A 13,656-nucleotide genomic window follows, 5' to 3' on the forward strand; every position below is an offset into this window, starting at 1 on the left:
CCTCCCTCGACACAATTAGCCCTGAAATGGTTGCTAATAAAATAATGATTCTCCAGAATAGAATGCCTACGGATTCATGGCGGCTCATGAAAATGAAGGACGTGCCCTCATCGGAAAGAATGCTGTACTTACTTACAGGGCAGCTAAAGTGGATCAAGGACTGGACTTGGAGTCAAGAAGCCCTGAGTTCATGCTTGAACACATGGGTTGAGGCAGACAATGATGGGGCATGTGGACTCGAAAGTACCACACCAATGCAACTACCAACAATTTGGAAATAGGTCTTGATCAATGACACATGTTAAAACCAGTGGAAATACACATCGGCCAAGGGTGGGGGGACTGGGGGGGTGTGAAGGGGAAAGTAGGAGCATGAATCATGTAACCTTGTTAACTTTCCTAAAAAATAAATATTAATAAACCCTTAAAAAATAAAAGAAGCCCTGAGTTCAAATCTAGTATCAGACACGTACAACTGGCTGTGTGACCCTGGGCAAGGTATTTCACCTCATCCGTCTCAGTTTCATCATCTATAAAATAAGGGTAATGATAGCACCTACCTCCTGGGATTATTATAAGGATAAAACAAGATAAAGTTTATAAAGTGCTTTACAAATATAAATGCTAATAATTATGATCCTTGAATGATAGGATATGTAATATAGCCATCATAATATCACATATATAATATATTTGATTAAATATAACATATACATCATAACAATATATAAGATAATATTGTTATTATTGTAATTGAATATATTCATGACTTATTAATAGAAAATAAAGATAATAAGGAAATAATATAATTTATTATGTCATCATGTTATTATATTATTATATTATAATATATAGGATTAATTACATTAAATTAATATAAATTAAATATTATTATTAAATTAAATTGATTAAATATAATAAAATATATTATAATATAAGAAAAAGAAAATAAAGAAAAGAAGATAACAAATAGCATTGTCTTGATGTAGGTCAATTTGGGGATGCCTCCATTCCTTTGCCATACATAGACTTTAACAAATAAAAACCCCTTACCTTCTGTTTTAGAATCAATAGTGTGTATTGGTTCTAAGGCAGGAGAATGGTAAGGGCTTGGCAATATGACTTGCCTGGGGTCATATATCTAGAAAGTGTCTGAGGCCAGATTTGAACTCAGGATCTTCTGTCTCTGGTCCTGGCTCTTTATTCATTGAGCCATTAGTTGTCTGTAATGATGATGATGATGATTTTTGGGGAGGATGGGGGGTGGGAAACAAACAGAATTAAGTGACTTGCCCAGGGTCACACAGCTAGGAGGTATCTGAAGCCAATTTTAAACTTAGGACTTCCCATCTCTGGGCCTGGCTCTCAATCCACTGAGGCATCTAGCTGCTTTTCCCCATACATAGACTTTCATTATCAATAAGCATTGTATGATTAGAAACCTAGCCTTGGAGCCAAGAAGATCTGGATTCAAATCCTGCCTCTTGCCCATACTGGCTGTGTGACCCTAGGTGAATCACAACCTCTGTGTGCACTAGGTGGCTCTTTAAGACTACAAATTACAGAGAATGTGCGTATCTCCTTTAGTAGATGAAGTTTCCTGTCCAGAGGGTTCCCTGGCCAATGAAGTCAGTGCTCTAGCCCCATTGCTTTCCCTACTGGACTCCTTAGCGAGTGCAAAATGCTGTTGGACATGTATGTTGGCTCCAATGGCAAAAGGTTTTAGCCCAGGACAGAGAAAAGAAGCATGTAGTAGGCACTCTGAAATAAAGAACTAGGATGAAGGGGTTGGACTCGATGGCTTCCAAAGTCCCTTCCTGTTCCAAATCTAAAATCCCATGATTGTAGGAGCCTATGAGCCTAAGGACAATTAGGTGACAGCAGTAGATAGAATGTCAGGCTTAGTCAGGAAGATCTGAATTCAAATCTAGCCTTGGACACTTCCTAGTTGTATGACCCTGGGCAAGTCACTTAACCCCCATTGCCTAGCCCTTACCACTCTTCTGCCTTAGAACTGATAGTTGTAATGATTCTAGGACAGAAGAATTTTGAGGACAGTGCCTGTGCCCCATCTGGTTCTACATTCCCAACACTGAATCCAGAGCCCAGTACATGGCTATGGGATGAGTGCAGGAAGAGAGAAGGGGCCACTCTGGAGCTCTGTGGAGGTGAGCGAGGGCTTCTGCATGGCAGGATTTTACAGGTGATTTCGGTCCTAGGGGATGGGGGCTCAGAGAGGAAACAGGAGAATCTGTGAAGGGGATGGGGACTCACTGAGGAGATTCTGACCCAGTGAGAGAAACAGGGGCTCAGGGAAGAAATGGGGCCACAGTAAAGGGATCAGGGAACAGATGGGAGAATCAGCGAGAGGAATGGGGGCTTGGTGAGAATGTAATCAGAGGACCACAGTGAGGAGAATTGGGGGAGCAGGAAGGATTCCTAGGATCCTAGATTTTAGAGCTGAAAGGGACCTTACAAGTTGTGGAATCAAATCCTCTCATTTTATAAATAATAATTGTTAGTGTTTATAGTGGACAGTTAAATGGTACAGTGGATAGAGTGGTATGAGGGGCAGCTGGGCGACTTAGTGAATAGAGTGCTCATCTTCCTGAGTTCAAATCTGGCCTCAGATACTCACTAGCTTTGTGACTCCAGGCAAGTCACTTAATTTTGTTTGCCTCAGTTTCCTCATCTGTAAAATGAGCTGAAGAAGAAAATGGAAAACCATTCCAGTATTTCTCCAAGAAAACCCCATACAGGGTCAAAAACAGATGGATGTGACTAAACGACAACAACAACAAAAAAAAAACTTTGGGAAACCACTTAATCTCTCTGGGCCATTTATTGCCTCTCTAGAGGCATCTAGGTGGCTCTGGGATTAGAGGGCTGGCCCTGGTGTCAGGAAGATCTGAGCTCAAATCCAGCCTCTTATTCAAATTCATTTACTACCTATGTGACTCTGGATAAGTCACTTAGCCTCTGTTTGCCTTAGTCTACTGGAGAAGGAAGTGTCTGACTACTAAAGATACTCCAGTATCTTTGCCAAGCAAACCCCATGGACAGTTTGATTCAAGGGGTCACAAAGTATTGGACAGACGGAACAACAACAACAACATTGTAGCACTGATACTGCCTTTCAGGTTTACAAAGTGCTTTACACATATTATCTCATTTTATCCTTACAACAATTCTATGAGGTAGGGGTGATAATTGTCCCCATTTTACAGATGAGAAAACTGAGGTTGAAAGAGATCACATGACTTGCTCACAGCATTAAATAAGTAACCTGTCACACAACTAATAAGTGTTTGAGGCAGGATTTGAATTTAAGTCTTCCTGACTCCATTTCCTGCCCAGTAAAGAGATGGTCTCTCAGGGAGGGAACAGAAAACCAGTGAAGGGATAGAGATTCTGGGAAGCAGCGAGGGGCTTAGGGAGTGGTATCAAAGCTCAATGAAGGGATGGGAGTTCAGTGGATGAGGTGAGGGCCAAACACAGTCCCTGGCACATAATAAGCCCTTAATAAACATTGATTGATTGGTCGGGTCCAGTGAGGGGGACAGGGGCTCAGGAAAAGGATCAGGGTCCTTGAGGGAGGGGGTAGAGGTTCGATGAGGTGCTAGGCATTCAGCTTATTAAAAGGACGGGCTTCTGGGAGAGGGACAAGGGCTCTGGCAGGGAATGGGGCTCGGTGAGGGAGATATGAGAGAGCCTGAGGCTGAGGAAAGGGTTGGAAGCTCAGGGAGGGGGAAGGAGGCTTTCCTCTAGGGGTTCAGGAGTCTAGTCTGGCTTTTGCCTCGTCCCTTCTTCTACGATCATTATCATTCTGTACCTGCCCAGAGTCCCTTCTAAGTCTCTGATCTGGACCAGCCTGTAATAACCCCTGTCCAACCCAGCCTGCATTCCTTAACTCAGCATCCACTGTTCTGGCTGCTCTTTGTGTTCCTGAAAATATCCCGGGTCCTGTTATTACAGCTGCTTCTGGGGCTCCTGAGGGGCCATGCCCCACCCCTAAAAGACAGCTGCTGGCTCTCTGGGCTCAAGGGCTCTCTGGGTGATGGCGGCTGGCCCTTCTCTTTGCCCTTGGGGCTTCGGCTTGGGCTGGGGGAGAGGAGTGTCCAAAGGAAGGGGGAGCTTGTGCTTCTTTTGCTCCAGACTCTTTCGCTGAGCCTCTGATAGGGAAGATGGTCAGGATTCCTGATCAGTGGCCTCTTCAAAGCAGCTTTGAGCTCCCCAACGTGGGTCTGAAGGCTTGGCTCAGCCATTTGGGTGGGCAAACTGAGTCAGGGGCCCTGAAATGACGGGAGAGCTAAGAGCAGGGTTTAAAGAACTCGCAAATGCTGCCCTGGCTGCCTTGCCCCCAATTCCTGTGCCTGGAATCCTTTAAAGTGGATGGAGTGACAGCAGCAGAGGAGTAATGGAAAGAATGCTGATCCCAGGGTCAAAGGATCCCTGGACCACCATTTAGAGCTCAAAGGGCCTTAGAGGTCAGCTTGACCAATCCTTCCTTTGGTAGACGAGGAAACTGAGGCTCAGAGAGGTAAGGCAACTTGCCTAAAGTCCCACAGATAGAAAGTATCAGAGCTCAAATTTGAGCCAAATCCATCGTTCTTTCTACTATGCTACAGCGCTTCTGGAGTCAAGAAGACCTGGGTTCAGATCCCACCTTTGATATTATCTTTGTGGTCATTACCTCAGCAAGGATCTCTCCTAGCCTTAGATCCTTCATCTGTAAAATGGGGATAATAATAACCAGGGCACTGACTTCACAGGGTCCGTGTGAGTCTGTAAAGTTCTTTGTAAACTTTAGCCCTCCATTCTCAACTATTATTTTCAAGTCTGGCCTCAGGAAGCCCTCTTTGACTGGCCTCTCGTCTCCTTTTAAGTTCTTGCTTTGTACTAGACTCACAGAACTTGGGGCTAGTCTCCCCACACACACACACACACATCAGACTGGGGTTCCCTGAGGGCAGCGGCTGTCTTTCTCCCATTGGATTGGAAGCCCCAAGTAGGGACCCTGGAGGACTGGAGGGGTGCCCCATCCCCAGGCTCTGCCCTCAAAGAGTATGAGACGTTACTGCAGACGGTGAGATGGGGGCACCGAATAGAAGGGCTGAGGCCGAAGGGGACAATCAGTACATACCGTCTCTGAACCACTGGATGTTTCTCTGGCCATCAGGCACATCCTGCGTAAAGGTACAGGCCAAAATGAAGGGCTCCTTCTCCCTGGCAAAAACAGGCTGTAGCACAGATTCGAACTCAACATCTGGGCCAAGCAGCAGTCCTGGAGAGAGAACACAGATCCTTAGGCCTTCCTGAGGGGATGGACCAGACTGGGCTTGGGACTACTCCAGGCGGATCTAAACTGCCCTTGTCCAGGTCACTGATCATTCAAAACGTCGATTGCTGGGCAAATTGTGAGATCTCCCCCTGCCCCAGGAGAGTGTCATGATTTCACTGGTGAATTTCTACAAATCGGACTAATAAATAGACCATAAACGTTGCGGGGGAGGCATGAAAATGCATCTTTATTTCTGTATTTTCAGACCTGGCCACAGAGCCTGGCACACAGCAGATGCTCGGGCAAACGTTTGATGGATTGCCAAATCGTATCTGATATTTTCTTTGTAACAGCAGATTTATCCTCCTCCCCCCACCTTTGGTTTGTTAGAGCAACCCTGAAGCATGCTGGGTATCAGTGGGTGGATACCATTTAGTCTAGAACATTTCTACTAGTCACAAATAGGTAAGAAAGCACGCTGAATTCGAATTTGGGGCAGGGAAATCTCAGACGATACTTGGCTGACATTCCCCCACCTCCCCATTCCCATCCTCTACTTCTCATCCACCTCCATCCTTACTTTTAAATATCTCTGAATCGAAGCCGGCCTCTTTCCCCAGGTATTCTGCAAAAGCAAGAAAGAAGATCAGGGCTCCGAGTTAGATGTCAGCCCCAGATTTCCACAGGGCTGGGAATTAGGACCCTCCGCTTCTAGGTAGGTCAGAGGGCAGCAGACAGAGCCCAGGAGGGGCCTTTGGACAGAGTGAGGAAATCCTCTCCTACCCAAGGACACCCACCCTGGGGCCAGATGGATGACAGGAAGAGATCCATCATCCAGAGGGATTGCTTTTTCCATTTGGATGACTGGAGGCGAGGGACCTTAGAGTATAGAATGTCAGAGCTAGAAGAGTCCTTAGAACATCGAATGCCAAAGCTGGGGGTCAACTGAGGCCACAGAATGTAAAATTGGGGATGAGCCTTAGAACAAGAGTGTTAGCCATAGCGATCACCTAATCCATAGTCCTCATTTTATAGATGGGGAAGCGGAGTTCCAGAGAGGTCAGTTAGTTGCCCAAGGTCATACAGTGAGTTAGTGTGAACTCACACCTGAATTCTACCGAGTTCAGTGCTTTAAAAAATCCCCCAAACCCTCATCTTCCATCTTAGAATTAATAACTGTCTATTGGTTTCAAGACAGAAAAGCAGTCAGGGCTAGGCAATGGGGGTTAACAGTGACTTGCCCAGGGCCACACAGTGAGGAAGTGCCTGAGGCTACATTTGAACCCAGGACCTCCCCCCTCTAAGCCTATCTCTCAAAGCCACTGAATCACCTAGCCACCCCTTAAATTCAGTGCTTTTAAAGAACCAGTCAGGAGTCACTGTCTTTTCTAGAATCTTGAAATGACTCTTTGGAGACTGGTGAGCCTACCTCTCTTGCAGATGATGCCAGGGACTTCCGAGAATCCATAAAGCCGAGAGGGACCTCGGGAGGTAATTTATTTTAATTTTAATTTAATTTTTAAAAAACCCTCACCTTCCATCTTATAATCAATATTATGTATTGGTTCTAAGGCAGAAGAGCAGTAAGGCCTAGGCAATGGGGGTTAAGTGACTTGCCCAGGGTCACACAGCTAGGAAGTGTCTGAGGTCATATATGAACTCAGGACCTCCTTGGGAGGTAATTTAGTTCATCCCTTTGCCACTAAATCCATTCTGCCTGAGGGAACTCAACATGGTGTGGAGAAAGGCACCCTGGACTTCTACTGTGAGGACTGTAGCTCAGATCCTGATCCGGCTGCTTACTGCAGGACCCGAGTGATCTTGAGAAAGTCCCTTTACCTCTCTGGATCTCAGCTTCCTCATCTGTAAAGTGATGGGGCTGGACTTGATCTCTAAGTTTCTCTTAGGATTATTGGTCCTATTCTGGAGGTGCCCATCCAGACCTATGCAGGCGTTATGAAGGAAGTGCTTCCTTTTAGCTGGCCACAGGCCCATTCCCACAGCCGGTTATCCACAGACAAGACACTCTAAGGGTCTCCACTGGCTTTAGGCCAGTGGTAGTAGCGGGGACTTACTCCGCACAAGAACTTTGGCAAAGGAGGAGGCTTGGCCGTAGGCATTCTTCACCATGACTGTGTAGGTGGCTGAATCCTCCACAGCGCATCTAGAAAGGAGGAAAGACTGAGAGGGGGATGGTAGTAGGTGTCTGGGGGGTTCCGTTCCAGCCCTTTGGGTTTCTGGGGAAAACTAAACATGGGTTCCTGAGCCTAGTTTCATTCCTAAAACAACTTCAAAGTAAATTCACCAAGTCTCTTCACTACCCTAGACCTGGATTTTGGATGCATTCAAATACACAGATTCTTTGATCATGGAGCAAACCTTTGAGATCCTCTTGACCGACTCCCTCATTTTAAAAATGAGGAAGCTTAGGCCAAGAGAGGGGAAATGACTTACCAAAGGTCACTCAGGAAGAACAAGTATTGGAATCCAAACCTCAGGGACATCTTACCCCGCCCTGCTCCAAATACCTTCTCCTTGCCTTCTACCAATCTGTTTGTCTTGCTTCCTTTACAGGAAGCTCCAAATTTATCTCCTCAAAAAAGCCTTCCTCGACCCATCTCACTAGGCTCTGAACGCTCTTCCAGACTGAAGGCTGCATCTCCTCAGCCTTTGTATTTAGCAGAGCTGGGGCTAGTCAAGCAGCATGGAAGTAAGGGGTAGCTATAATAAGGGATGGAGCGGAGAGGAGCTCCCTTGGGGCACTTGTTCTTGGGGAGGAAGCCTGTTCTAGGACATTAGGAGGTCAGTGCTGGGGAAACCCTCTTTGGGGAATGGGATAGGCTAGAGGGGTTCTCACTTAGGGGTGTAGCTGCTGGGGGAAGAAGAAATACACTCCTAGAAGACCATAAAGTTTCTCTAGTTTCTGTGATTAGAGGACTCAAATTCTATGATGACCGTTACATTTTAGTGTCCAGGGACAAAGCTCCAGCTACCCCATCCTAGTTACACCTCCATTCTTTAGTCATCTGTCACCTGTTAGTGATTCCTCTCATTTAAAGAAATTCTTCCTTTTTTTTTTTTTCTTTAAACCCTTACCTTCCATCTTGGAATCAATACTATATATTGGTTCCAAGGCAGAAGAGTGGTAAGGACTAGGCAATGGGAGTTAAGTGACTTGCCCAGGGTCACACAGCTAGGAAGTGTCTGAGGTTAGATTTGAACTCAGGACCTTCCCTCTCTGGGCCTGGCTCTCCATCCACTGAATCACTCAGCTGCCCCCTAAAGAAACTGTTTCTATAGAAACAGATTACAATTGTTCCCTTTGAACTATAGATAATTGGCTAAACAACCTGAGCTACAATGTGTTAAACGATCAATGGCTTAGAGGTAATAGTTTAGATACAATATATTCATAATACTGAGGGAGGGAGACAACCTCCTGAGGGGTGAGTAAGCTGAGATCACTGGAGTTTGTTCTCCTCCTCTCAGTCTAGAATTGCCCGGTGAACAGGAGCCCTCCTTTTGCTTCTTTCACCTCCTCTCCACCATGGCCCTGATCTGATTGGATTTCTCCAAGAGCAGGCTAAGAAAAGGTCTTTCAAGGAAGGTCTTGGTCTTGCTGAAGTCCCAGGGAGGTAGTGAGGGAAGAGAGACGGGCAGAAAAGATCAATCACCTCCTGATCTCCAAGGTGTACAGTCCAAACTGATTCTTCATTCTGTACTTTCCAGCAGGAAAGAGGCGAGGATCAATCCTCATATCATTTTTGTACCTGTGGAAATAGGACCATTTGAGTGGGAGGGTTGGGAGGGGGGGACATTTGTTGAGTCCCAGTGTGGTTTAATGGAAGGAGTAATAGGTTTGGGATCAAAAGACCTTGGCTGGACCCCCAGTACCACTCATATTTACCACTGGCATGTCCTTAGACAATTCACTTAACTAGACCAAACCTTAGTTTCCTCATCTGTAAAATGGGGGTAATAATGCTAGCATTCTTTGACTCAAGGATAAGACCATAAAAATAAACACCTTTGAAAGCCACAAGAACTCTGGTCAATACAAGATCATTCAAGATTCCCCAGAATGGATTATGAAATGTGCTATGCATTAAAGAAAGATGAGAGGCACCTGGGAAGCTCAGTGGATTGAGAACCAGGCCTAGAGATGGGAGATCCTAAGTTTAAATCTGGCCTCAGACACTTCCCAGCTGTGTGACCCTGGGCAAGTCACTTGACCCCCATTGCCTAGCCCTTACCACTCTTCTGCCTTGGAACCAGTACACAGTATTGACTCCAAGACGGAAGGTAAAGGTTTTAAAAAAAAAAAAGAAAGATGACATTGTAAGAAAATTACATTGTCAATCTTAAAAGTCTTTAGAAATGTGCATTATTATTACTAGGGAGGGGAGTATTGGTCCTCCCCCAAAATGGCCAGGCTTAACCCCAGGAGATCAGGACCCTGGAAAGAAAGTGAATGTATTGAGCTGCTGATCAGAAGTGGAACTAGGATGGTGGCAAGACAGCTTTATTTCAGATGGTGAAATTTAGAGGGGCGCCACTTCCTCTACTAGCAGGTGGCTACAGAAAATTCAGCTCCAGATACCAGATATAGAAATAGCCAGACCACCAAAGTCTGACTGTTCTCTGTTTCTCGAAACTTGTGGGTTGGGCTTCCTCCTGCTTCATTCTAGCGTCTACTGTTCTTAATCTTCTTAAAATTTTAGCACTTCAGGTTCAAACCCGGCCTCAGCCACTTCCCAGCTGTGTGACCCTGGGCAAGTCACTTGACCCCCATTGCCCACCCTTACCAATCTTCCACCTATGAGACAATACACCAAAGTACAAGGGTTTAAAAAAAATTTAAAAAAATTTTAGCAGTTCTTTTTTTGTGGGGGCAACCCCCCCCCAATTAACTAGGAACTTAGAAACTATGTCTGTCAATTGAAGAATGGCTGAATAAGTGGTGGTATGTGAAGATCATGGAATACTATTGAGCTGGGAGAAATGGGGAAATAGATCATTTCAAAGAGACATGGAAAGAGAATGATTTGTCCTAAAACATCAACATTATAAAACGACCAATTTTGAGGGCTTTTCTAAAGTGCAGAACCAGAAGAAACAAGGATAAGACCATAAAAATAAACACCTTTGAAAGCCATAAGAACTCTGGTCAATACAAGATCATTCAGGATTCCCCAGAACAGATTATGAAATGTGCTATGCATTAAAGAAAGATGATAGATTCATTTATTTACTTATTTTTATTTATTTATCCATCCTAATTCATTTATTTGTTTATTTATTTATTTGTTAAAAACCCTCACCTTCCGTCTTGGAGTCAATACTGTGTATTGGTTCCAAGGCAGAAGAGTGGTAAGGGTAGGCAATGGGGGTCAAGTGACTTGCCCAGGGTCACACAGCTGGGAAGTGTCTGAGGCCAGATTTGAACCTAGGACCTCCCATCTCTAGGCCTGGCTCTCAATTCACTGAGCTACCCAGCTGCCCCCAAAGATGATAGATTTAGAGTGGAGAATAAGGTATGTATTTTGTATATAGCCATTGAGGGAAAATATTTTGCTTGATGGTGCAAATTTGTTATAAGAAAAATTTCCTTTTTGTTTTTTTTTTTTGAATGGGTGGGGGATAGGACGGAGAGAAAATAAATTTATTTTAATTTTTAAAAGTAGAGAGAAGGGGTCGGGGCTCCAGATGTGAATCATATGATGACACTATAGGGTTAGTTATTTTACTTTGCTATGAGACCTCTCTAGAAATGGGAGTAATCTATAAATGTAATACTTAAAAAAAAAACCCTATGTCTTACATTTCTCAATTTAAGTACTATATTTTTAAAAAAATTCTGTTTACATGGAAATCTCAAAGCAAAGCCTGAATAATTTTCAGTTACAGTAGGGATCTTGCCTAGATTGCAGATAACCTCCCTTACAACATTCTTTCCAAAGTTTACATTCAATTTCCTGGCTTCTTTTGCAAGGGGACTGGGAAGCCATTTAAGGTTTGTAGAAATCTCGATTCTGACAAAATGTCCTTTGGCGCTGTTGTAGCGAGCTTCGAGGAAGGCAAGCTTTACTTCCCAAGGCTCCATTCTTTCCAGCCGCTCAAAATCCCAGCATCCTCAGTGAGCCAAGGGCAAGATTTTCAGAATAGCTATATTTTTAAAAATCCACAAAAACCCCAAACCTAGTCCGTCCAAGACACCTTAGCAAGAGGGGAATTAAGTGAGGTAGGTGTGTGTGTGTGTGTGTGTGTGTGTGTGTGTGTGAGAAAGGGGAGGTGTCAAAGCAGTCTGGAGTACATGAGCCGAGGACTGGTGGCATAAACTGAGCCCCATCCTGTGCCTCTGGTCCCCTTGCCATCCCTAGGTCACCTGCCTTGCCTCTACAGCCACTGCCTCCTACCCAACTCCTGAGTCTCCAGCCCCAGCCCACCAAGCCTATGTTTCCGCCACATATTCTTAGCACCTCTGGGTCAAAGGAAACAAATTCCTCGCTGTCCTCACCCTTCTTTCTTCCTGGCAAACTGTGGATGGGTGATTTTAGAGGAGAGATTAAGCATGATCCATTGTGTTGCATGAAGCAACACTTGACCCCCTGGGTGATGGGCAGGTTCCCCCCACCCCAGGGTGACAACACCCATAGTGACTACACCGAATAGTACAGTGGAATGAGCCCCAGTGCACTAATTAGAGCAAGGGTTAGTTTTTCCTGTGTTTTTCATTGTCCGGTGAAACCTAATGCTGCTGTGGTTTGTTGCCAACATTCATAGTGGAAGGATAGACTAAATGTCAGTTAGATTTCAATGGAAATAACAATAGCATTTCTGTCCCATTCACAGACCCCCTGAAATCTATCCACAGATTAGACTCCAGATTAAGAACTCTGAATGGATGGGGGTTCAAATCCTACTTCTGAGATTTATTACTTTTGTAACTTGGGGCACATTACTTAACCTCCCTGGGCCTCAGTTTCCTTATCTGTAAAATGAGAGGATCAGACTAGATGGCTTCTGAGATCCCTTCAAACTCTAAATCGATGACTGACATTCTGTGGGATCCTTACCTCACAGGGGTTGTGAGGCTAAAACAAGGTAGTAGATAGGAGGTGCTTAGAGAACCTTAAGGGGTTTTCTAAATGCCAATTATTATTACAGCTATCCCTTCCACATGGCTACTTTCCTCATCACAGCTTCAATATCTCGTCAGTTGGCATGAGAAATTAAATGGGAATTTGAGGGAGTTTGTGGAAGCTGCAGATCACAAGCCAAAGACCATAGATGACAAAGAAAAAGTTTAGAAACTCAGAAATGTGCACTTAATCCTAGACTTACAAGAAGGTATTACAATACTACTTACAAAAGATAAACACCCTCTAAAAGAAAAAGAAAAATTTCAGACTTTTTCCCTGGCACAAAGGGAGGGCCGAAACATTTGATGTACATTTTCCAAATCATGGGGATGCCACACCACTAATTGCTACAATGTGGAAGGAGCAGCTGTATTTTTCTTTTCAGTCCCATGGCCCTAGCACAGGCCTTCTCTACCAGCCACAGGGATTCAGGAAGTACCGAATAGCATTGCCCTGATGTGACTTTGTTTCTAATTTCTATACTGGCCACCTGAGAAAGGTGGAAAGCATTTTGCAAACTAAAGGTACTTTATAAAAGGATGCTGCTGCTGCTGCTAACTGCAACAGATCCAGGCAGATCTTCCCACTTCTACTCTCTCTCCCACCAATCTATCCTTCATACTTCAGCTAGCAATATTTTTCTTAAGCATAAATCATGCAGCATCATTCCTTTGCTCAAAAATCTTCAGTGGTTCCCCACTACCCACTAAGCAAAGTTTAGACTCCTTTGCTTAGCATTTAAGGCTCCCTATAACTTGGGCTACACTAATTTTTCCAGGTTTTTCTTATGCTTCTTTCCTCCATTCATGCCATACGACAGCCAAACAAGTATATTCTCTGTCCTTGAATCTCACCACTGTTTCTTCTATCTCTCTGCTTCCATTCGTACTGTGACCAAGGTTAATGTACCTGTCGGGCCCCTCTGCTCTAGTTGAATTTCCAACCTGCTCCCCATTAATGCTAGCACCTTTGTCCTAGTGATTGCCTCCAGTGTACTTGTCTATATCTTCTTTGTATGTGGTGATTTGCATGTTGACTCCTGCATTAAACTGTGAGCTCCTTCAGAGCAGAGATTGTCTGTCTTCCTTCCTCCTTTCCTCCTTTTCTCCCTCCCTCTTTTTCTCCTCCCTCCCTCCCTCTCTTTTTCTTTCTTTCTCTTTTCCTTCCTTCCTTCCTTCCTTCCTTCCTTCCTTCCTTCCTTCCTTTCTTTTTTCTTTCTTCCTTCCTTTCTTT

At 44.5% G+C, this 13,656-nt stretch overlaps 1 protein-coding gene across 1 annotated transcript in view; it reads right to left on the bottom strand.

Moving 5' to 3' along the window:
* Positions 1-13,656, bottom strand: part of MYOM3 (myomesin 3) — an 88,775-nt gene that overhangs the window by 58,563 nt on the left and 16,556 nt on the right. Inside the window, exons 5-8 of the mRNA XM_044668729.1 lie at positions 8,956-9,051; positions 7,357-7,445; positions 5,862-5,906; positions 5,144-5,284 (exon numbers count right to left, since the gene is read on the bottom strand). Coding sequence (XP_044524664.1) covers positions 5,144-5,284; positions 5,862-5,906; positions 7,357-7,445; positions 8,956-9,051 — 371 coding nt within the window. The remainder of the gene's footprint in view (positions 1-5,143; positions 5,285-5,861; positions 5,907-7,356; positions 7,446-8,955; positions 9,052-13,656) is intronic.

The sequence above is a fragment of the Gracilinanus agilis genome, chromosome 3 (genome assembly GCF_016433145.1).
Source record: "Gracilinanus agilis isolate LMUSP501 chromosome 3, AgileGrace, whole genome shotgun sequence".
Taxonomy (NCBI): Eukaryota; Metazoa; Chordata; class Mammalia; order Didelphimorphia; family Didelphidae; genus Gracilinanus; species Gracilinanus agilis.